At 54.4% G+C, this 21,857-nt stretch overlaps 1 protein-coding gene across 2 annotated transcripts; it reads right to left on the bottom strand.

Moving 5' to 3' along the window:
- Window positions 1-2: 2 nt before the first annotated feature.
- On the bottom strand, window positions 3-21,408 carry SHMT1 (serine hydroxymethyltransferase 1). Of its 2 annotated transcripts, none has more exons than XM_059997288.1 (12): window positions 21,304-21,408; window positions 15,068-15,182; window positions 13,780-13,925; window positions 9,200-9,315; window positions 8,781-8,941; window positions 6,297-6,378; window positions 5,696-5,908; window positions 3,990-4,106; window positions 2,700-2,822; window positions 1,717-1,833; window positions 1,177-1,287; window positions 3-972 (listed from the first exon to the last, which is right to left on the bottom strand). In XM_059997288.1, the coding sequence occupies exons 2-12, from the start codon at window positions 15,161-15,163 to the stop codon at window positions 800-802; spliced, it is 1,455 nt and encodes a 484-aa protein (XP_059853271.1). In that variant the 5' UTR covers window positions 15,164-15,182; window positions 21,304-21,408; the 3' UTR covers window positions 3-799. The 2 variants fall into 2 exon arrangements, with proteins under 2 accessions (XP_059853271.1, XP_059853272.1); XM_059997289.1 differs by lacking the exon at window positions 21,304-21,408 and adding an exon at window positions 20,432-20,855.
- Window positions 21,409-21,857: the final 449 nt, after the last annotated feature.

Genomic DNA, 21,857 nt, shown 5'->3' with positions numbered 1-21,857 from the left:
TTAAGAAATTAATTTATTTGAGTTGAGATATTTTTGAGATATAAAAATTGGTTGTATTTTTTAAAGCTATAATTCTTGTAGACATTCTGTGGTTAAAAATTTGTGCTTATTATAAATGGTCATCTATGTTTTGCACTTGAGATTTGTGAAAAATAAAGTTTCTGTGGGAAGGTGACCTCTGGTTTCCTGATCACGGGAGGGAGGTGGTTGTCTGCTCAGCGGCTTGGGACCAGGTTTCCTGGCCTGCCTGCCCTGGGCTGGGGGAAGGGGATCACATCCCCCTCCCGCCCAGGTGCTGTAAGCGGCCCTCCCACGGAGCTGGGTGGCACCTGAACAGACCCGTCTAACTTGTGATTCTGATTGAAAGCACAGCAGAAGGACCAGGACGCTCCCTCCTCGTTTGCGACGGTTATAACTGAGTCCTCCTTTGGTGCCCACGGGGGAGCAGATAGCAACGGGCAGCTCTTCCAAGCTCGAACTTCGGTGCTTCTGGCTGCCGCAGCAAGTCAGGGAAGCCCAGGGACTCTTAAGAGTGGAGTCTTCCCAGTAACCCTGCCCTCCACCCGTCTGGATAATTAAGGCTGAATGGCTAAATTGTATTTCATTTTTCCAGAACAACTATACGTAGCTGTGAGAAAGTGAGGTTCACATTTAAACTCCTTAATAACTTGTCCCAGGATGACTAACACTGAGCCTTAAACAAATGTTGGTTTGTGAACAAGGTAAAAAAAGCAAAGTCCGAAACAGGGCCTGTGTGGGGCCTCCAGGGCGCTGGGTCCCTGGGCGGGCGGGCACTCCTCTAGAAGTCGGGCAGGCCGGGCAGAGGGAAGAGGGCGGCGAAGCTCTCCACCTCTGCCCTGAGTGCCGCCACAGCCCGCTGATGATCCTCGGCCCCTGCCAGCTTCTCCGTGAACTCCTTCAGGGTAGCCTTCACCCCCACGGTGTCCTGGATCTGCAGGGTCAGCTCTATCCCTGCACCAGCGAGAGACGCCACTGCCCGTGTGCCCCCGGCGGCCGGGCCCGACTGCTCTGCTGTCCACGCGCCCGCCACCCTCTCAGCCCACGCGGTCTACTGGGCGATGCTCTGGCTCCCGGCCCTGCTCCAGCCTTGACGCAGAGCCGTCCTTCATCCCGACCGCACAGCCCCACGCGGCCAGTGTCCACGCCTCTCCTCACCTCTGTGAATAAAATGGGCAACTTTTTGGAAATCTTCTTCCAAGAGTCCTCGGGATGTCAGCGCCGGGGTCCCCAGGCGCAGTCCGCTGGGCCGCAGGGCGCTTTTGTCACCTTCAAGAGAAACAGGCTCTGTCCCTGGGCTGCACCCGTCTCCCCACTGACCGTCGGGCACTGAGAAGGGCCTCGTGGGCAAAAGGAATAGGCCCACGGACGCTGGCTCACACCTCGGCTGCGCTACTTGAAATATCAGGAGAGCCGCCTTTTGCGACGTGGTCCTTGCTCCTGACACCAGGGCAGCATCTGTCTGGGTTTCAGGGGCATCGCCCACATCTTATTCACGACCCGCTGAGAAATGCAGCCGGTTTTCCAGAGGCCCCAGCCTCCCTCTCCCTCTCTGTCCCCAGCGGGGTCAGCGCCGTGTCAGAGGGGGCGGGCAGGAGAGCACGGCCTGGCCCCGTCCAACGCTGCACATCTTGTCCCCAGAGCCAAGCCACCATCGGCCTTGAGAGGTGCAGACAGGAGAGGGCTGAGGACGCTCACCTGGGCAGGTGTTCTTGTTGCAGGCGATGGAACAGGCTTCTAGCACCTTCTCAGCCCGGCCGCCGTCTGTGCCTTTGGAGCGGAGGTCCACGAGGATCAAGTGGTTGTCAGAACCACCTGGAAACCGGGTTAGACACATGGAAGCCAAACCCATGCCGAGCCAAGGGATCTTTCTCTTCCAAAGAAACGGGGGTGTGTGACCCCCACCACGTGTCCTGCGGGGCTGTCATCACCTGCTGAAGACCATATACCCCAGGGCCTCAGAGTTTGAGAAGAAGCAGAGTAGTTTAAAAAGGGAACCTGAGGATGTAGAGGGGGCTGAGGGCAAACGACCAGCCCAGGCGGCCCGCTGCCACATCCCAACCTGTCAGGTGCCAGGGCAGCACCTCGAAGCCTGTTGGGGTGATGACGTCATCTGGGAATGTGCCCCTTTTCTCTAAGTCCACCTGCAAGGCTCCCTCTGAGGGGGCCTCAGAGTAGCGGGCAGTGGGCGATCTAGGTGACAGGGTGACGGGCACGTCAGGTGCAGACACTGCCAGCCATCGTGTGCTTTAACCCCAATGCTGCGAGGATGATAGTATTTTCAAAGTGGTGCAGAAGAGATATGGAAGAACTTTCTGGAACGGCCCAAGGAATCTTCCAAGCACCTGATCTTCACTTTGAACTCTAGTTAATCCCTGGGTTAACTAGACCCCCATCGCTGACTTAGGCGATGACCGCGGCTTCAAAGACGCATGTGGCCTAAGCGGATGTGCGGCTCTGGACCCACAGCCCCCTTGCTTGCCACGTGGCTTTAGGAACCTCAAACGCCCATTTGTAAAATAAGACCAGCGATTCCCAAAGCTATCTCGAGGTTTGAACGAGGTCGTGTATACAGAGCTGCGGGGATCCCGAGTCACCCCAAGGCTGTGGCCACCGTGCCCAGGCCAGGACCCTACAGCCACACCCTGACAGGGCCGGGACGGGCTCTGTTCCTGTCGTACCTGTGACCACTTTGTAGCCCAGCGCCATCAAGGTCTCGGCCAGAGCCCTGCAGTTGGCCAGCACCTGGCGCTGGTAGAGTCTGAACTCCGGAGTCATGGCCTGCTTCAGAGCCACCGCCACCCCTGGCAGGAGATGAAGACAGACCGTGAGTCAAATAAACACCCGTCTCCACTTGGGCTTCCCAGCTTCTCAGTGTCACCCAGGGCGGCAGGTTACATCTCCTCCCAAAATGATCCCTTTTAACCCTGCAATTACCCGGCTAAGCCTCAGACCTCTCTCTCTGAGCAAGTGCTTTTGAGGTGGCCTCTCTCCAGCATGAAGTCTCGGGCTAAGGAAATCACCAGGGGAGAGCTGTTCCCAGCAAGATGGATTTTATGTCTTTTTTAAGCTCGACGTGTGTAAACGGATCACTTAGCTGCTGATGCTTTGATGCCAAATTATGCACCTTTCAGAGCAGAGTCCAGATGAGAGGTACAGGCCTGACCTACCTGCACACCCAGACTCCTCTGGGACCTTGTTCGATCCCCAGGGCTGCTTAAAGGGGCACAGAGATGGAGGAGGATGCAAACCACGTGCCCACGTCCTGGCACAGGAGCCCCCAGTCCGTGTGTGGAGAACGGCCTGGAGAGGCTGGAGGGCTGGCATCCCCCCACTGGAGGGCGCTGAGCGGGTGGGTGTAAGGGGAGCGGCCCCTGCCCACTCTGGAGCCTAAAACTCCCCCTTCACTGCTCCCTCCATACCCCTTCTCGTATACACCGGTACTTCTCCTGACGGTCTCCCAATGGGGACAGGACACCTTTGTCCTGGCTCCCCCACCAACTGCTCTGCTCCAAAGACGGAGTAAAAGCTCTGAGGTCATCAGATTTTCTAAGGCTCGGGTACAACCAGAGAAGGAGTATGTCTATGACAGCTGCTGGGCCATCATGGAATAGGACCTAGGAGGTACCAGCGTGGCCCCAAAGTCAAGGCCGAGGGTCAGACACGGGTGTCGCCGTCCTCTCCCCTGGAGGCCAGGAGACCAGGGGAGGGCCGCCCGCCCGCTCCGTGCTCCTTCGGCTGTGCAGTCTTCCGTTGTCAGGTCCCCTCCCCGCGGTTTCTCAGGGGCTCAGGTGGGGCCTGCCCGACTCAGTGGAGTGGCCGTCACCTCTGTCCCTGCTGACATATGCACTGCTCCCCTTCCCTGACTCGTCAGCACCTCTTAGACAGTGCACACGCTCTGGGGGACGGGCTATGGGGGAGCTGCCCAAGGCGTGTGGCCACGGGGCCTGGGCAAGGTGGGTCTGCATTACCAGCAATGGCGTGGTTGTGGGGGCCCCCCTGCAGGCCTGGGAACACAGCAGAGTTGATGAGTGACTCCAGGTTGTAGCGAGTCTCTCTGCCCGTCTTCGGGTCCACGCTGCGCACTCCTGGACATAAGACAACACGGGACATGGGACAGACGATCCCCTGTTTTCTCCCCACCTGGACACAGACCCAGCCCCACTCCTGGAGGCAATGCTGCAGGCCAGGGAGGGTGCTTGTTCCCAGGGGGGCTGGGTGGGGGAACCACCCTTCCTTTGACCCTTCAAAGGTCAAAGGAAGGGGCTTCCCTGGTGGTGCAGTGGTTAAGAATCTGCCTGCCAGTGCAGGGGACACGGGTTCGAGCCCTGGTCCGGGAAGATCCCACATGCCACGGAGCAACTAAGCTCATGTGCCACAACTACTTAGCCTGCACCCTAAAGCCTGCAAGTCACAACTACTGAGCCCACGTGCCTAGAGCCCGTACTTGGCAGCAATGAGAAGCCCGTGCACCGTAACTAGAGAAAACCCGCGTGCAGCAACAAAGACCCAATGCAGCCAAAAAAAAAAAAAAGTGAAAGGAAAGATGAAAATGTCCCTCCACTGAGATAGTAACAAAGAATACACCTCGGGCATATTTCCTCAAAGAACTGTCCAAGAGAGCAGTCTTCCAAGATGACTCCTTTAGGGGAGACGTGACTCATTTGGCCAGAAACGGAGAAGCTTCCTTTCTGAGAAAAGTTAAGGACCAGTAATAAGAGCTGCCAGTGTCTCCATGGAGCTTCTTGTGAGCCAGGAACTGCTCTGAGCAGTTTCCCTAAATTCATTCATTCGATCCTCACAACAGCAGTCCCCAGGGACAGGTACTATTATTATGATCCCTACTCTGGAGGTGAGGAACTGAGGCACTGAGGCACAGAGAGGCTGCACAACTAGCCAAAGATCACACAGCACATCCATGGCAGAGCCAGGACTTGCTCCGCCTGGAGGGTCAATCGAATATCACCAACATACAGTGGGGAAAACAAACGTCTCCCCAGCAGGTGGGAAAGGCCGCCTGCCTCAGAAACCTGAACACAACTGAGGAGGGGCCTCTGAGGGGCACAGAGGCAGCAGGGCCCTGAGAAGCCCAGTGGGCACATGGTGTATCCAGTCCTGGCCAGCGGCTGGGCAAGGGGGTCCCGCAGGGGGTAAAAAGAGATGCGGTCACCAGAGGGGGGTTCTCTCTGCTGACGTGAGGTTAGTGCACCGGGACTGGAGACTATGAGACCCTAATCCTGCTTCTCAGGAATGGGACTCCCAAATAAGGGGACACATGCACGTAGGCTCCATCATGGGGAGGAAAAATTCCTCACTCAAACGACAAACTCCTACCATGGTTTACACATCAGTGTCTTATGGTTTGATTATTGAGTCTTTCTCTGGGAGAAACATGCTACAGTAAGTTCACCAAAATAACGCTACACTGCGAGGTCTCTGAGAGCCCCGCCAGCCACGCACACCCTCCTGTCACCCCAACATCTTCCACTCAACAGGATAAGTTGAGCCACAGGACGCTGGCCCCCAGGACACCCTTCCCCTTCCCCCTTCCCCCGGACCTGGACAGCTGTGCTCAGGGCTTCCTGCTCCTTACAGCATCTGGGTCAGTCTTCCTGGCTCCCTAAACCGACTGTGGGCCCCAAGAAGAAAGGCAGCCCTGGCCCCGCCAGGAGCGCACCCTTCCTGTAGAAGATCATGCCGGCGCGGCAGCCCCGCAGAGTCTTGTGGGTGGTGGTGGACACCACGTGGCAGTGCTCGAAGGGGGAGGGCACCACGCCGGCCGCCACCAGCCCACTGATGTGTGCCATGTCGGCCATGAGATACGCCCCGTTGTCGTCAGCGATCTCACGCAGCCGGGCGTAGTCCAGGTTCCGGGAGTAGCAGCTGGTCCCTGAGATGGCAAGGGTGACACTGAGTCAGCTCGAGAGCAGAGCCGCCTCGGTTGGGCACGATGTCTGAAAGCCGGCCTTGCCCCCTCTAAGGCCTGAGGATGGAAACGAGGGACGCCTGCAAATCCCGCCTGTGCCAAAGGCGACCCCCTGCTCTCTGCCCCTGTGTTGCGTGGCTGGGGCGGCCCCTGGCCATTAGCAGCCCAACTAGGCAGGGGCCAACATGTCCAGATGCTTCTGGGGAACAGTGCAGGACTAATGGTCCTGACAGAAAAGGAAACAGACCCAAGCAGCTCAGCTGCGCGGCAGAAACCAGCAGGGAATGAGGACAGGGTGGGAACAGCACACAAGCTTGTTTGTGAGAGGCTGGGGCCCCGCCGGGCTCCTCACCTGCGATGATGAGCTTCGGGTGGAAGAGTCGGGCATTCTCCTCCAGCTGGTCATAGTTGATGTAGCCGGTGTCGGGGTTCACCTGTGGACAGCACGGAGACGGGGGCTTGGGCCACTTCTTCCTGCCTGGCTGTCGAGGGTAAGAGGACTCCCTCCACCTGCCCAGAGCTCTTTGCTGCCCTCGCTGCCAACCAGGACTTGTGGGCGAGACGGGGCACAAGTGCTTAGGCAACGAGGCATCATGGCTCTCGGACAGGATGCCCTGGGGGTCCTGGGCGAAGAGCGAGCCCTGCTCCTGACTCGCCGCAGAAGGAACCAGAGGGACAAACATGCAGCACGTGTGCGGGTGCGAAGGCCCTGCCGCCTCACCCCATGTCCGTCTAGTCCAGACACATGAGGCGAAAAGGAGAAAGGCTCGGGGGCTCAAAGGCCACCCAGGCCGACGCTACTCGGACACCTCGATTGTGCACCACGAAGGCCTAGAACCAGTAACGGATCAGCAAGGCCCCCGGTTACAGGGCTGAAAAACAAAGGTCGTGTGTGTGTGTGTGTGTGTGTGTGTGTGTGTGTGTGTGTGTGTGTGTGTGTGTAGGAAAAAATAGAAAACAAAATTTTAATAATATCATTACATTAGTTTTGAAAAACTGTAAAATATTTAACAAAAGATGAACAAGACCTCTGCACAAAGCACTATTGAGAAAAACTTAAAAACACCTAAAAAGAGTAATTAAGGCAGCGTGTGCTTGCAGGACGATCTGACAGACAGAACTGAGCCCAGAAGCAGAATCCCTTGTGCTGGAAGGCCACCCGCATGGTGAGGACGGAGGGGGGGGGGCGGCCCTGCAGTAAGGAGGCCTTCCGGTCGCGGCACTAGGCCAGGTGGGTGCCCACCTGTCACCGGGGCACCGACCTCACCCCATACACAGAAATCCCTTCCCAACAGACCACGGATCCATGTGCAGCATGTAAAACACAACACCTTTTTTTCCGGGGGGTCGGGGGGACCTCATTTCTTAGTAATTTCAGTTTATTAAAGTTGTGTTAAAGCACTTGTGCTGGGGAGTGGGTATAACCACAGAGGGGTCGCTGTAGGGAGACTTTAGGGGCCTGGGAGCCCCTGGGGAGGAGGTGGTTGGAAGCCCCTGCCCCCGCAGAGGGAGGATTCAGGTTGGGTGGGCGCCCTTTCCAAATGAAAAAGGTGCCTGCAGCTTAGCACAGTTACAGAGCTTGTGTGAGACGTCGCTGGGACCGGCGGAAGGATGCTCTGGGGCTTGGTCTGGGGCTTTGTTTCAAGGGCGTGAAGCGGTTCCTCCTCAGTCACCTGAACTCGGTGAAGAAACTGTTGGCTTAATAAAAAATCAACAGCTGACCCACAGTAAAAAATTGGACATAATTCTAAAAAAGTTTTAAAGGAGACTGATTACCAAAAAAAAAAACAATCTGTTGCTACTCTCTCCCTCCACATTTTGCTTTTTAAATTTGTGGGATTTTTTAAAAAGGTTTTTTGTATCTTGAAAATTCAACAATACAACAGCTCCTGGAAGGATTCACAGGCGTTCGTCACAGGGCAGCAACAGGAAGTGGAGAGGAGAGATTCCTGCTGCGGTTCCTGTCTGTCCGTGTGGGGCGACTGCTGGGAGGTGACGGTCCCGCAGAGAGGGCAGGGGCTGGGGAGGGGCCTAGCAGGGAGGCAGCCCGGCGGGCAGAGGAGGGAAGCCGCTGGCTGGATTTTTCAAAGAGCAAAGTTAGCTCAGCGAGCGTAATGCTGCGCGGTTGCCGTGGCTCGGTGGGTGGCGGGGCACGTGGAAATGACCAGGAATGGCCATTCGACAAGAAACACCGGAGACGGGTCCAGACCCAAGGAAGCAGCACCCTGTGCACCACAAGCCACGATGCAGGTTACCTGCTTTCCACCCCACTCTGGTCGTCCCTGTTGATCAGCCGCCACGCCTCCGCGAGCCCACCAACCGTACATGCGGTTTTTGACCACACTGTTTATGATGACGAGGGCTGGTCCCATGCCGGGCACAGGCGGGTACTGGGTGCAGCTGGCTGAAGTCAGGTCTGGCAGGGGCGGGGGTGTAGACACAGGCTACTCTCACCATGCCAGGCGTGGGTGGCCGCACAGCCCCGGCTCTAGCCCCCCACCTGCAGGGACTCGGCTGGCGTGGAGGGCTGTGTGCTGGGGCCAACCCTGGGGGGTCTGGCTGTCACCCCCCCCGGTTCTGGACCAGCCAGCACCCCGACTGCGGCTGAAAGCCGTGGTCAGTCGCCTCCCCGCCCGTCTCCCTGCACCTCAGCTCAGCCCCTAGCGCTCCATCCCCTGCGAGCCCTGAGTGCCCGAGGGTCCCCAGGGCAGGGAAGGGACAGTGACAGGGGTACTCCCTGAGGTGCCTGGGAATGAAGCTCTGTATTCGCATGGGCGCGCCCAGCACTGGAGGCTTTGAGAACAGGCTGTGGAGCTGCGGAGAGACGCACTTGTACCTTGTAGGCCATAGATTCGAAAAAGATGGACGTAGCAGAGATCTTCTTCTTGTTGGTCATGAACCCATGGGTCAGGTGGCCCCCGTCGGGCAGGTCCAGGCCCATGATGCGGCCGTGGGGCTCCACCAGGGCTGTGTACACCGCGAAGTTTGCGGGGGAGCCTGGTGCGGGCAGACCAGGGAGGTGCGATTACTCCTGCCCACAAGGCCGTCGACCAGGGTGGCCAGAACAGGCCTGGCCGCGATGCACTCCTCTGGCCCCAGGTGCCCCTGGTGGGGACATTCAGAGACGGGGGCTGCCCGGGAGGCGCTCGTGTAGCTAGCAGCCGAGGGCGACAGGGGAACACCCCAAGCCCAGCGGGATCCCCGGGAGGCTGGCAGGAAGGGGTCTGCCCAGGCCTGTCTGGACGTGATGATTACCTGAGTAGGGTTGGACATTGACTCCCCAGCCCTGGGGGTCCAGGCCATAGACCTGCAGCGCTCGCTTCTGACAGAGGACCTCCAGCTCATCGATGAATTCCGTCCCGCCGTAGTACCTGCAGGGAAGGCAGGGGACGTGGGCCCACGCAGCCCACCTCTGCACTGAGGACGGAGGAGCAAGGGTGAGAACGCGCACCCTGAACCCACGCGACAGCTTCCGCCAGCGCCCAGGGGACTGTGTCTGGCCATCTGTGAGGAGGGGCGGACAGACCTTAGGGACACTGTCACGGCTGTGTGATCACCTATGTAAGGTGCCCACAGGAGTCAATTCACAGGGGTGGGGTGGGGAACAGTGGTTGCATTCTAATAAAATTTTACTTTTGGTTGAGTAATTCCATATCAAAATTTATCATGCATTTGTATTTTTTATTATTTGTATACTAATACTTGTAATAACTCAATCCAGAAGAAATTTTTAACACTTAGGCCTTGTGGTCACAAACAGCTTTAAAAATTTTAAACTAAATGTATATACGTTTTTTGAGTATAGTGAAAACCACATAACATAAAATTTGCCATCTTATTAACCATTTTTAAGCATTCAGTTCAGTAGTGTTACATTGATAAGTACGTTCACATTGTTGTGTAACAGATCTCCAGAACATTTTCATCTTGCAAAACTGAAACTCTGTATCCACTGAACAACAGCTCCCCACCCGCTTCCTGCCCCTGGAAACCACAGTTCTACTTTGTTCTGACAATTCCAGGAACTTCATCTATGTGGAATCATACAGTATTTGTCTTTTTGTGACTGGTTTATTTCATTGAGCATAATGTCCTCAAGGTTTATCCATGTTGGAACAAGTGTCAGGATTTCCTTCTTTTTTGAGGCTGAAGGACATTCCAGTGTATGGATGGACCACAGTTTGTGTATCCACTCATCCAACAGTGGACACTTGGGTTGCTTCCACCTTTCGGTTCTTGTGAATAATACTGCAATGAACATGGGTGTACAAATATCTATTTGAAGTCCTGCTTTCAACCCTATTGGCTAAACACCCAGGAGTGGGATTGCTGGATCATATGATAGTTCTATTTTTAGTTTTTTTTAGGAAACTCCACACTGTTTTCCATAGTGGCGGCACCGTTTCACATTCCCACCAACAGAGCACGAGGCTTCCAGTTTCTCCACATCCTCGCCAACAACTGTCATTTTATTTTTTTGATAGTAGCCCTCCTAGGGGGTGTGAGGTGGTATCTCACCGTGGTTTTGATTGGCATTTCCCCGATGGTTAGTGATGCTGAACGTCTTGGCGTGTGCCTGTTGGCCAGAGTTACTGTTTCATGGGTACAGAGCTTTGCTTCCACAAGATGAAAAAGTTCTGGAGATGGATGGTCACCATATCAAGAGTGTACTTAATGTCACTGAAGTTTTCACTTAAAAATGGTAACTTTTACGGTATGCGTATTTTACCACACTAAAGAGGGGGAATGTGAGGTCTGTACTCAGAACACTTCAGACACCAAACGTGTGGGCTTTTTCCTCACACCGACCAGCTCTGACAACCCTGTTGCCCTACAGTTCAGTTCTGACCTAGCTGCCCCGAGTTAGCGCCAGACCTACAGGACCTGCAAGGTTCGGGCCCCCCCATTCCGTGTGATGAGCCTGGGGTTCCTGTAACACCCCCTTAGGTCCAGCAATTGCTAGAAGGACTCACAGAACTCAGGGCGGCACTTTACTTACTGTTCCCGGTTAATTATAAAGGACACAACTGGGGCTTCCCTGGTGGCACAGTGGTTAAGAATCCACCTGCCAACGCAGGGGACACGGGTTCAAGCCCTGGTCCAGGAAGATCCCACATGCCGCGGAGCAACTAAGCCCGTGCGCCACAACTACTGAGCCTGTGCTCTAGAGCCCACGAGCCGCAACTACTGAGCCCGTGAGCCACAACTACTGAAGCCCGTGCGCCTAGAACCCGTGCTCCTCAACAAGAGAAGCCACCACAATGAGAAGCCCGTGCACCACAGCAAAGAGTAGCCCCCGCTAGCCGGAACTAGAGAAAGCCCGCGCGCAGCAACGAAGACCCAACGCAGCCAAAAATAAATAAATAAAATAAACTTTAAAAATAAAGGATGCAACTCAGGACAAATGAAGAGATGCATGGGCAGGGTATGGGGAAGGGGCTTGGAGCTTCCACACTCCCCCCCAGGCGCCACCCTCCCAGCACCTTGATGTGTCCGCCAGGCAGGACGGCCCCCAAGCCTCGCTGCTCAGGTTACTATGAGGCCTGACCGGTGAGATCGGCTGCCACGACTGACTGTGTCTCCAGCTCTCCAGTCAGGCCACCAGCCCCCATCCCGAAGCGCTCGAGGGGCCACCAAGTGTCACCCCCTTAACACACACTAGGTTCGGTGGGAAGGGCTCATCGTGAGTAACAAAAGCTGCTCAAGGGATTTGGGAGCTGTGTCAGGAATGGGACAAAGCCCCGATACCCTTCTACCATACTCTTGGGGTCCACAGAATTGAACACTTTACCTGGGGGGACTGAACGGCACGCATATTACATCTCAATAAAACTGTGATAGAAAATAAAAACCAGAACTTTGTTTTTCCACTTGTATCAGGCAGCCGTTAATGCTAGATCAATATTGTTTTCAAATATTAACTCTGAACACTAATAATGTTCCAAAAGGTTAACTGACGTTACTAACAAAACATGAAAATGGTTAATAATCACCTCTTAAAACAGTATTTTACCATGAATAAATGAGTTAATTATCTACACACCTATTTGAGTTTTTAACGACAGTCTTATTTGGTTCAGGGAAGGAACTGAAAACCACAGAACTAGTCTTACAGCTGAAAGGGGCGTCCCGGACTGATCTGGAGGGTCCCTTCTGCCTCATACTCCCTGCTCTGTGACCCAAAGGGCCTGGTCTCCCACAGCTTGCGGGAGAGCAGCCCACGCCAGGGACAGAGCTGTGGACGGGCAGGATGTCAGGCTGCACCACTTTCCAGGGGAGCAAAGACAGGACGGGATCTGAGTCACTGCAAGTCTCCCACAGAGGCAGCTGGGAGCTGTGGCAGGAGCCACGTGGCAACAGGGCCCATCAGACTGGAGCAGCCTCCTTCACGTATTCCCCAATTCCTTATCTGAAAAGGGGTGAGCATGCTTACTTTGTGGTCGGGCTGTGGATACCTAAAAATGAGGGTGTGTGACCATGCTTCGCGCTGCTAAAATGCGAGAAAATGAGGCTCGGGGGTGAAGAAAGTCAGCGAGTGCTCAGGGAGCGGCAACGCGGCCCCGGCTGCTGTCCCGCCCCACCCCCACTTTCCCCTCCATCCCCCCCCGCCCCACACACTCCCATCTGCCCGCACACCCCATTCTGTTCTGGGCTAGGGATTCGGTTTTGGCCTGGGATCCAAGCCATGGTCGACTTGACCCTCCAGAGAGCGGATGCCCCTCACTCATGTCGCCATGGGAACAGGGCTGGGGTGGGGGGTACTGCTGTGGCCACGGCGCCCTCAGCCCCAGCAGGAAGCAGCAAGGCTTCTGTACCACACCTCTCTGCAGAGGCACCGAAGCATTTTCTACAAGGTCAGCTGGAAATGCCAGAACCCCCGGGGCAGCCTGGGGTTTGGAGCGTGTGTGGTTTTCCAACATCAACGGCCAATTCTCGGACACCAACTAGGTGTCCAGTAATTCCACTCGGTTCCGACACTGACCACCCAGAGTCAGCACGGACCCACGGGCTGAGGGCTCAGGCCCACAAGTCTACCCCCAACTTCAGACGTCAGGAGAAAGTCCCCGGTCACCAGGCCACCCGCACTGCTGCCCAAGGTGGCTACAAATTCTGGGGTGCTCACAACCCTCTCAGGTTCAATAATTCACTGGAACAACTCGGGACTCAGGAAAGTGCTTTACTTATGATCACTGGTCTATCATGAAGGACTCACCTTGGGAACAGCTTAATGAAGGAGACGCGTGGGACAAGGTAAGGGAGGTGTGTGACCCACAACCACTGCCCTCTGGCTGCCCCACCCTGCCCCTCCCAGGGGGTTGGGCATCGGGGGCCAAAAGTGCTGACCCTCTAATCAGTGTAGCATGGCATCTCCACTCCAAGGTGACCCTCCCTTTTCCGTGTCCTTTGGGACACAAGTGTACAAATTTGCAAAAACCCCGTGTTAATTCTGGAATCACCATCTTTGCCTCACCATGACTGTAATGAAAACCAGAAATGAATACGACTTCTTGTGGTTCTCAGGGTGAAGGAGTTGACGGAAATCACTCGGTAGGTAAACCCAGCACTTAAAATGCTGAAACGCTTTCTAGGATGAGAGGTTGTTTTCACTTCGGGGTCCCCTTCCTGCTTCGGAGGCGATTCCCCACACAACCTTCCACTAAGCACTGACATTCCTCGGGAGGTTCAGCTACGGCCGGCAGCTGCTCCTTCGGGACTGGCTGGTATTCCAGAAAGGCCCCGCAGTTGAGAACCTGGCTGTCTTCTGAAATTTCCCCAGTTTTAGACTCCATCCTGATTCACTGCCTCGGAGGCAGGCCTGGATGACACTCACGTACCTTTGGCCCGGGTACCCCTCGGAGTACTTGTTGTTTAGGCAAGAACCCAGGGCCTCCAGAACAGCCCGGCTGGCAAAGTTCTCGGAGGCGATCAGCTCCAGGCCGACCCTCTGCCGGTTACTCTCCTTCTTAATGATGTTGTAAACCTGACGAGAAGAAAACAGGCGCTGAACACTGGGACGTTTCAGTTGAACGTTTCGCTCTGATCAAAGCTATAACCCGGTAAAGAGAAGAGACGCTATTACACACTCATACTTTGCCCTCAGAAGCCGAGCATAGCCGGACTAAGGTGATTCCCACAGCACCTAAGGAACAGAGGAAATCTTCCTCAAAGCTTTTAGCACCTGGGAAGGAATTAACAGAAAATGAATTAAGGAAAACAAAACGACGGAAGAGAAGATGATCCTTAAAACACATATCCCCAGAATTTTAAATTCTATACCATCTTCTTCTTTTCATCCCTACAGTTCACCAAGTTTTCCCCTCCTGAACCTTGCTCCCCTTCCTTAAAATAAAAGATGTTTAGATAAATCCAGAGAGACAGAAAATAGACCAGTGGTTGCCTCGGGCTGGGAATTTGGGGGGTGGATGGGGTGACTGCTAATGGGTTTGAGGTTTCTTTTTGGAGGGATTAAAATGTTCTAAAAGTGATCGTGAGTACTCTAAAAACCACTGAATTGTGTACTTTAAATGGGTGACTTGTATGGTAAGTGCATTCACTCCTCTCACGCATAAAGCTGTTATAAAAATACGTAAATAAAAGATGCTTCTAGAAATACTCCTCTGGGGCTTCCCTGGTGGCGCAGTGGTTGGGAGTCCGCCTGCTGATGCAGGGGACACGGGTTCGTGACCCGGTCCGGGAAGATCCCACATGCCGCGGAGCGGCTGGGCCCGTGAGCCATGGCCGCTGAGCCTGCGCGTCCGGAGCCTGTGCTCCGCAACGGGAGAGGCCACGACAGTGAGAGGCCCGCGTACCGCAAAAAACAAATAAATAAATAAATAAGAAATACTCCTCTGAATGTAAGGAAAAATGTAAGGTCAAATCTCAATGACCGACCGGTCCCCCTTTCCTCGGGAGCAGCCAGCACAGTGCTCTGCACTTCGCAGAAACTCAAATATCTAAATTTACCCTCAAAGGACTTATAGCCACTTTGCAGCCACTGCCTATAAATCCGCCCTCTTACCTGAACCACAAGGCTGTCCCGAGCACGGTTTATTTCTAGTGAGAACTAGAGGTCTGAACAAGGGCCTCCAACATCAGAACACCCGATAGGACCCGCAGCCTCACCTCCACGTCGCTATCTTTCAGGGGCTGCGCCAGCATCTTCTCATGCGAGGACCACAAGTTGGCATCCGCGGGGGCTCCGTTGACGGGAGTCGCCATCGTGCTGGTTCAGAGTCGCCTAAAAATGGGAAAACTTCCAACATTAAACTCAGTCACAGCTTGGGGCTTCCCCGGTGGTGCAGTGGTTAAGAATCCACCTGCCAATGCAGGGAACACGGGTTCGAGCCCTGGTCCGGGAAGATCCCACATGCCGCGGAGCAACTAAGCCCGTGCACCACAAGTACTGAGCCCGCGCGCCACAACTACTGAAGCCTGCGCGCCTAGAGCCCGTGCTCCGCAACGAGAAGCCACTGCAATGAGAAGCCCGTGCACGGCAACAAAGAGTAGCCCCTGCTCGCCACAACTAGAGAAAGCTTGTACACAGCAACGAAGACCCAATGCAGCCAAAAATAAATAATTAAAAAACCCTCAGTCATAGCTCAGTACCACCTGTTAGTTCCTGAGTCGCCAAAGTACTGACACACGTGTTAGCCTTGCCCCCAGAACCACCTGGAGACCACGAGGACTCTGCTGCAGAACCACCACAAGGGTTCCCTGCTGGTTCATCAGGAGACCCACCCTCCTTGCCTCGAGGCCAAACCAGCCTCAGGAGCCAGACATCCCCTCTTCACAGCTGAACTTATCCTAGTTGTGGCTTAGCTCTAAGCCAGCTTCCTTGAAGGCAAGGACTGAGGGTTACTTTTTAAAAAATCTCCCACAGTACCAGGCACAGCCATACAGGAGTAATATTTGCCAAGTGAGCAAGTGAATTGCTGGCTTATTATTCCTTCCATTTTTCAAGTACTGAAAATGAGACTCAGGAAAGTATCTTAGCCAAGGGCTGCAGAGCCCGCTGGCCACGGAGGACACACTCAAACCCCAGCTCACACTCCACACACCCAGAGTCCCGCCGCCAGGGCTGCAGGTAAAGCGCGTGCTGGCTGGAACCCAGGCCTCCCGTAAGGACCACGGTCAGAGGCACACGCCTGGATTCGGCATCACTGCAGTACAGCCAACTGGACAGGCGTGTGTCTTAACATACGTTCCCACAAAGAACGAGCATGTGAGCTCAGTGGTATTTCTGCTCAAGTGAGAGCTTAAATATTTACAGGAACTGCCCTCCTTTAATCAGTAGTTGGCAGCTTTTCAGTGCTCTCCTCAAAGTTTTCAGTTCAAATTCTTTCCCTCAACAATTACTTGATGGAGGCCTGCAGCAGCCATGGCATTGGGATTGGGAACACAGTGGGAACCAAACGGGCCGAACCTTCGTGGGGGAGGCGAGCAGGAAACAGAGCAAGCGCACTAAATGCAGGTGGATAACTGAGCCACAAGGACTAGAGCTGGGGCGGGCTCAGTCTGGACAGTGGCTGTTGGAGGAGAGGACACCAGACGGAGCACTGGGTGTGTATACATAATATATATAATATATATAATATATATAATATATATATAGGTCTCTGCTCCTAACCCCCCCGCGATTCCCTGGGTGATGGGAGTATCTTTTGTCCTGATGAGGTGACTCCAGGCGGGCTCCTGGATGGGCACTGGCCACCAGAAAGACCAGGGAAGCTTGGAATTTGCAGCACCCGCACGGACAGCCCCAACTCCCCCAGAGAGGGGAGGGGGCTGGAAATGGGGTTAATGATCCATCAGGCCTCCAGGAAGAAGCCCCCATAACATCCCAGTAGCACAGGGTTCGGGGAGCGAACCAGGTGGGTGAACATTCCACACCGAGTGGGTGATGCACCCCAACTCCACGAAGACCCTCCCCAGCCCTGCCCCGTGCCTCTCTCTCTCCATCTGGCTGCTCATCTGTGTCTTTTATCACATCCTTTAATAAACCGGCGAACGTAAGTGTCTCTCTGAGTTCTGTGAGCTGCTCTAGCAAACGCTCCAGTCCAGGGGGGCCCTGAGAGCCTCGGATTTGTAGGCAAGCCCGACAGAAGCTGTGGGTCACCTGGGGACCCAGTACTCGCAACGGCACCTGAAGTGGGCCGGGGGAGGCTGTCTGCTGGGACGGAACACTTGACCTGTGTGGTCTGTGCTAACTCTGGTTAGTGTCAGAACTGAGTTCAATTTTAAGACACCAGCTGGTGTGGCAGGAGTGCTGGGTAAGGAACTGTCTGGTGTCAGAAGTGCTGTGACTGGTAGTGGGGAGAGTAAAGGGGAGACACAGCAGAAAGAGCACAGTTTTTCCTACACAAGTACAGACAGTATAATTTGCTAGACAAATATACCCAGTAAATAAATAGGCTAATAGTTCCCCAGTCACAGGGGTCCTCCTCCATCTCTGGGAGAGCTACTGAAAAGACACCATCAGTAAACTTTAACCAGGAAATGCCTAACTGGGACTTTTGAAGCAGCCGTTATTTTACCACGAGCACAGCGTGATTAGAAATACGGCCACTCCCACAAACCCAACAGTGAGTGCTGGGACTTAAATGCCACGAATGCTTCAGCAGCAGAGGCAGCACAGGCCACCGTGCCAGGGCCTCATCCACACTGTGCCAGAAGTGGAGAGACGTGGGTGCTCTGGGCGTCCTGCCCACGGCTCCTCCTAACTCAAGCCCGGATTCCCACATGCCCTCAGCAGGTGGCAAACCCACAGAAAAAGCACAAGAGACAAAACAGGCCCTCTGGTCCTAGAATCTCAGAGAAAAGCTTCTTGTAAATACCGACTACTCAAGGTTAAAGAGGATTCAAAGGTGGCAAGCAACACAGAGCAGGTATTTCTCAACCACCAAGTAACTGAAGTCCGTTTGGAGCCCCCTCTCCCCGCCCTCCCCCCAGGACAGTCAGATCTACAACCGTCCCTGAGAGGCACTCAGACCAGCTCTGCTCAGGAAGAAACTGCTCTCTGCTCTCCAGCTGTGGTCTCGCTCGTCTCACTCAGTGTCACCACCTGTGGCCCTCTGCCCTCTCTGCAATCCCTTCTCTTACCCAAGTTGCAAACTCGGAGTCCCAGTTCCTTCTCGACCTTGGGGAGGGCTCTCTGTGTGGCCGGCGCCCCCTCCTAGGCGGGCAGTGCCCCCCTGCTCTCACTGAAACCCCGTGGGGGAGTTTTCCACCGTGTATCCTGTTCCCACTCAGGTCAAGTCATCCCCCAAATGGAGTGCTCAGTCCACACCCAACTTGAGTTCTAATTAAGCTTTTTTTTTAAACCACGAAGAAGCCTGAATTCTTTATTCAAACAATAACTTCAAGGTTTTTTGACTTGTTTCAATTAAATCAATAATATCTATTACAGATATAATCTATTATATCCTGGGGCATTCTAAACTACAGTAAGAAAAGCAAAGATCCTGAATGTGACGGTTAGTTCATGTGCCAGCCTGTCAGGGCTGAGGGACACCCAGATAGCTGGCAAACAAGTGAGACAAAGATCCTGAGACTGTGCTTTTTTAGATCAGAGGGAAGATCATTTTTAACTGATACTATATTTAGGGAAGACATACTTACCATCTATTCTTCGAGTCTGGAGGTTGGCTGGAAAACAGTACACCTTGAACTTCTCTCACCTTTTTTGAACTGTGATGTAAGTGCGCAGTTCAGTGGTATTAAATACACTCACACTGTCGTGCAGCCATCCCCACCATCGTCTCCAGGACGCTTCCATCTTCCCAAACAGAAACTCTGTCCCCATTAAACATACTCTGTTCCCTTCTCCTCCAACCTGGGGTTAAAAACTATTCTAGGGCTTCCCTGGCGGCGCAGTGGTTGAGAGTCCGCCTGCCGATGCAGGGGACATGGGTTCGTGCCCCAGTCCGGGAAGATCCCACATGCCGCGGAGCGGCTGGGCCAATGAGCCATGGCTGCTGAGCCTGTGTGTCTGGAACCTGTGCTCCGCAACGGGAGAGGCCACAACGGTGAGAGGCCCGTGTACCGCAAAAAAAAAAAAAAAAACACACAAAAAAAACTATTCTAGTTTCTATCTCTATGAATTAGACTATTTCAGGTATGTCATGTAAATGAAATCACAGAATATTTCTCCTTTGTGTTTGGCTTATTTCACATAGCATAATGTCATCAAAGTTCACGCATGTTGGAGCATGTGTCAGAATTTCCTTCCTTTTAAAGGCTGGGTAATAGTCCATTGTATGGATAGACTATGTTTTGTTTATCCATCCATCCATTGCTGATACCTGGGCTGCTCCCACCTCTTGGCTATCGTGAGTAACACTGCTATGAACACAGGTGTACAAATATCAAGTCCCTGATTTCAATCCTTTTGGGTATAGGCCCAGAAGTGAAATTGCTGGATCATATAGTAATTCTATGTTTAATTCAAAATAAGCTTTTGGTATTTAGGAGCTTTACTTCACTATTATTAGCCTACAATGGATTCATTCATTCCTTCAACAAATATTTATTGAGTGACTGCTATATCCCAGGCACTGAGCTAGGCGCTAAGAATACTAGGGTCAGCAAGACAGAGGCCCTGCTTTTATGAAAAGCAGGCTCTAAAAAAGTAAACAAGAAATACGCGGGATAACTTCAGGGGGTGATGACTGTTATGAGGGCAATAAACGGGTGGTGGGCTTCTGCAGACCGGCCGTGGCAGGTGCCTGAGCTAAGATCTGAACGGCGGAAAGGAGCCAAGCTTATGAGATGGGGGGAAGAGCCATCACCAAGAGCAAAGGCCCTACGATGGGAAGAGGTTTCACTTGCTGAGGGGCAGAAATCAGGACCAAAACAGAGACACAGGAGATGAGATCTGAGGGCCCAAAGGCCAGAGCTGGGATGGGAGAACAGATTCTCACCTTGACAGTACATAGCTGACAAGTTATTTCCCAGTGCACCTGTTTGAGAAATAACTGTCTGAAACTAACAACTAGAGAAACCCAATTGGAGAAGATCCAGGTTCCTTATGGAAGAGCAGGTGGACATCTCACGGGCTGGACCCCTCCCATTCTCCACTTCCCAACGGTGAAGACCACACCCCCACACCCCCACACCCCACACCCAGGGGAGCTGTGCTGAACTCACTGCAGAGGCAGCCTGTGGGGTTCAAGCCCCGCCCCCACTTCCTAATGTGCAGCCCCAGGTGCTGACACCTGTTTGTCGGTCCCCTCATATATGACTCAGGGACGACAGTTCTGAGTTAATTGGGAGTTAAATGAGGTACCAGACACAGAGCACTCAGACAGGGCCAGGCAGAGTAACTACTCAAAAATCAGCAGCTACTATTGTTATGAAAGACACCTGGGGATCTTAGAGCCATGTTACTACCACTCAGTAACCCCAGCTGAGCACCCCAGGAAACCACATCTCACTGCAGCGGTTACTATGTTACACTGTTGGTGCTTCCACTGGAGAAATGTCACTCACCTCTGGCATGATCCTCACCTCAACCCCAGGGATAAACAGTCCAAGTACGTGAATTTACTTGCCAAGGTTACCAGCCTCTCCATGCCCCCAGATCTTCCCTGGGCCTTTGTCACACAAGTGGTACCAGCCAGGAGTCTCCTGAGGGAACTACCATCTGTCCGTGTTCCCTACTTTATAAAGGAGGAAACAGACTCAGAAGCTAAGTGGCTTATAATAGTGAGAGTCAGAATCAACTCTTTTCCGTGACACTGCACTAAATAAAAGCACAATCGCCCACGTCCACTGCATGTTCCTTCAAGTAAAAAAATTATGAGTCCATAAGAACCTGAACTGGTGTTTCCAGTCCGCCAACTCTGCCCGACTGAAGCGCATGTTTGTGCCAGCCTAAGCTGACCAAGGGTCGCTTAACTTCCTGGACCTCGACGTGCAGGGCCCCGGGCCAAAAACCCCACAGGGCAGCGCTTGTCTCCTAGGCCGGGATGAGGCCTGGGGAAGACAGGCGCAGGCCCGCCCTGCAGGGCAACCGCACGTGCAGCGGCACCGCGCGGGCTACGCCACTGTTCAGGCTGCAGGGCGGCTCTCAGGCCCGCCGCCCTCTCCGAGCCTCCCCTTCCCTGCCTGCGAAATGGGCTACAGAACAGCACTCTGCTGCAGCCCCGCCGTGAGGATACTGTGGCGAGGTGACGCGCTGCACTGAGACCTAAAGTGCTCCACGAGCAACGCGGCCGCCAGCACGGGCAGCGAGCCTTCGCAGCTGCGGCCGAGGCCACCGCTCCCCCCCACCCCCCGGCACGGGTCTCGACCCGGGGCCGCGCGCGCGCACTGCCGCCGGGTCCCTCACCCCAGGCACCAGCAAGGCGCTCCGCACTCACCCGACCCCGCTTCTCGGAGCCACGGTTAAGTGCAGCCTGGGACACCGTGCCACTCGGTGCGGCCGGCTACACCGAAGTCCGGATCCGCAATCCGGCGCCCCCCGCCACGTGATCCGCGCGTTAGGCAGGCACCAGAACCTGGCGCGCAACGCCCCGGCCCGGCCCCGCCCCAGGAGCGCCCAATCAGAGCGCGCATCCCGGCGAGCCCCGCCCCAGAGGCGTCCAGTCAGAGCGCGAAACTGGGCGAGCCCCGCCCCCGGAGGCGCCCGCGCTATTGGCTGCAGCGGGCTGGGCCCCGCCCAGCACGGTGGCGAGGTGCCCCTGCTCACCTGGGCCAGGGGACACGGTGTCATCCGCCCGGGCTGCGGGCCAGGGGCCGGGGATTTCCGAGAAGACGGAGGATTAGAGGTGGATTCTGTTGCTATACTTAACTTTTGCATTGTCCTACTTACAGGTTAGCACAGTGGTCATTTAAATAGGACAAACGTGGGTTCCAACTCCGACACTATTATTCTGCACATACAGAATCCTAGACCAGTCACTTCACTTATTGA

The sequence above is a fragment of the Delphinus delphis genome, chromosome 19 (assembly GCF_949987515.2).
Source record: "Delphinus delphis chromosome 19, mDelDel1.2, whole genome shotgun sequence".
Classification (NCBI taxonomy): Eukaryota; Metazoa; Chordata; class Mammalia; order Artiodactyla; family Delphinidae; genus Delphinus; species Delphinus delphis.
This window is presented reverse-complemented; position numbering and strand designations above follow the sequence as displayed.

Excerpts from the sequence above, each read along its gene's own strand:
- SHMT1 (XM_059997288.1), bottom strand. The coding sequence starts at position 15,163 with ATGGCGACTCCCGTCAACGGAGCCCCCGCGGATGCCAACTTGTGGTCC. Across the intron at positions 8,942-9,199 it reads CAATGTCCAACCCTACTCAG|GCTCCCCCGCAAACTTCGCG; the intron begins GTAATCATCACG and ends TGCCCGCACCAG. Across the intron at positions 6,379-8,780 it reads TCGAATCTATGGCCTACAAG|GTGAACCCCGACACCGGCTA; the intron begins GTACAAGTGCGT and ends TGCTGTCCACAG.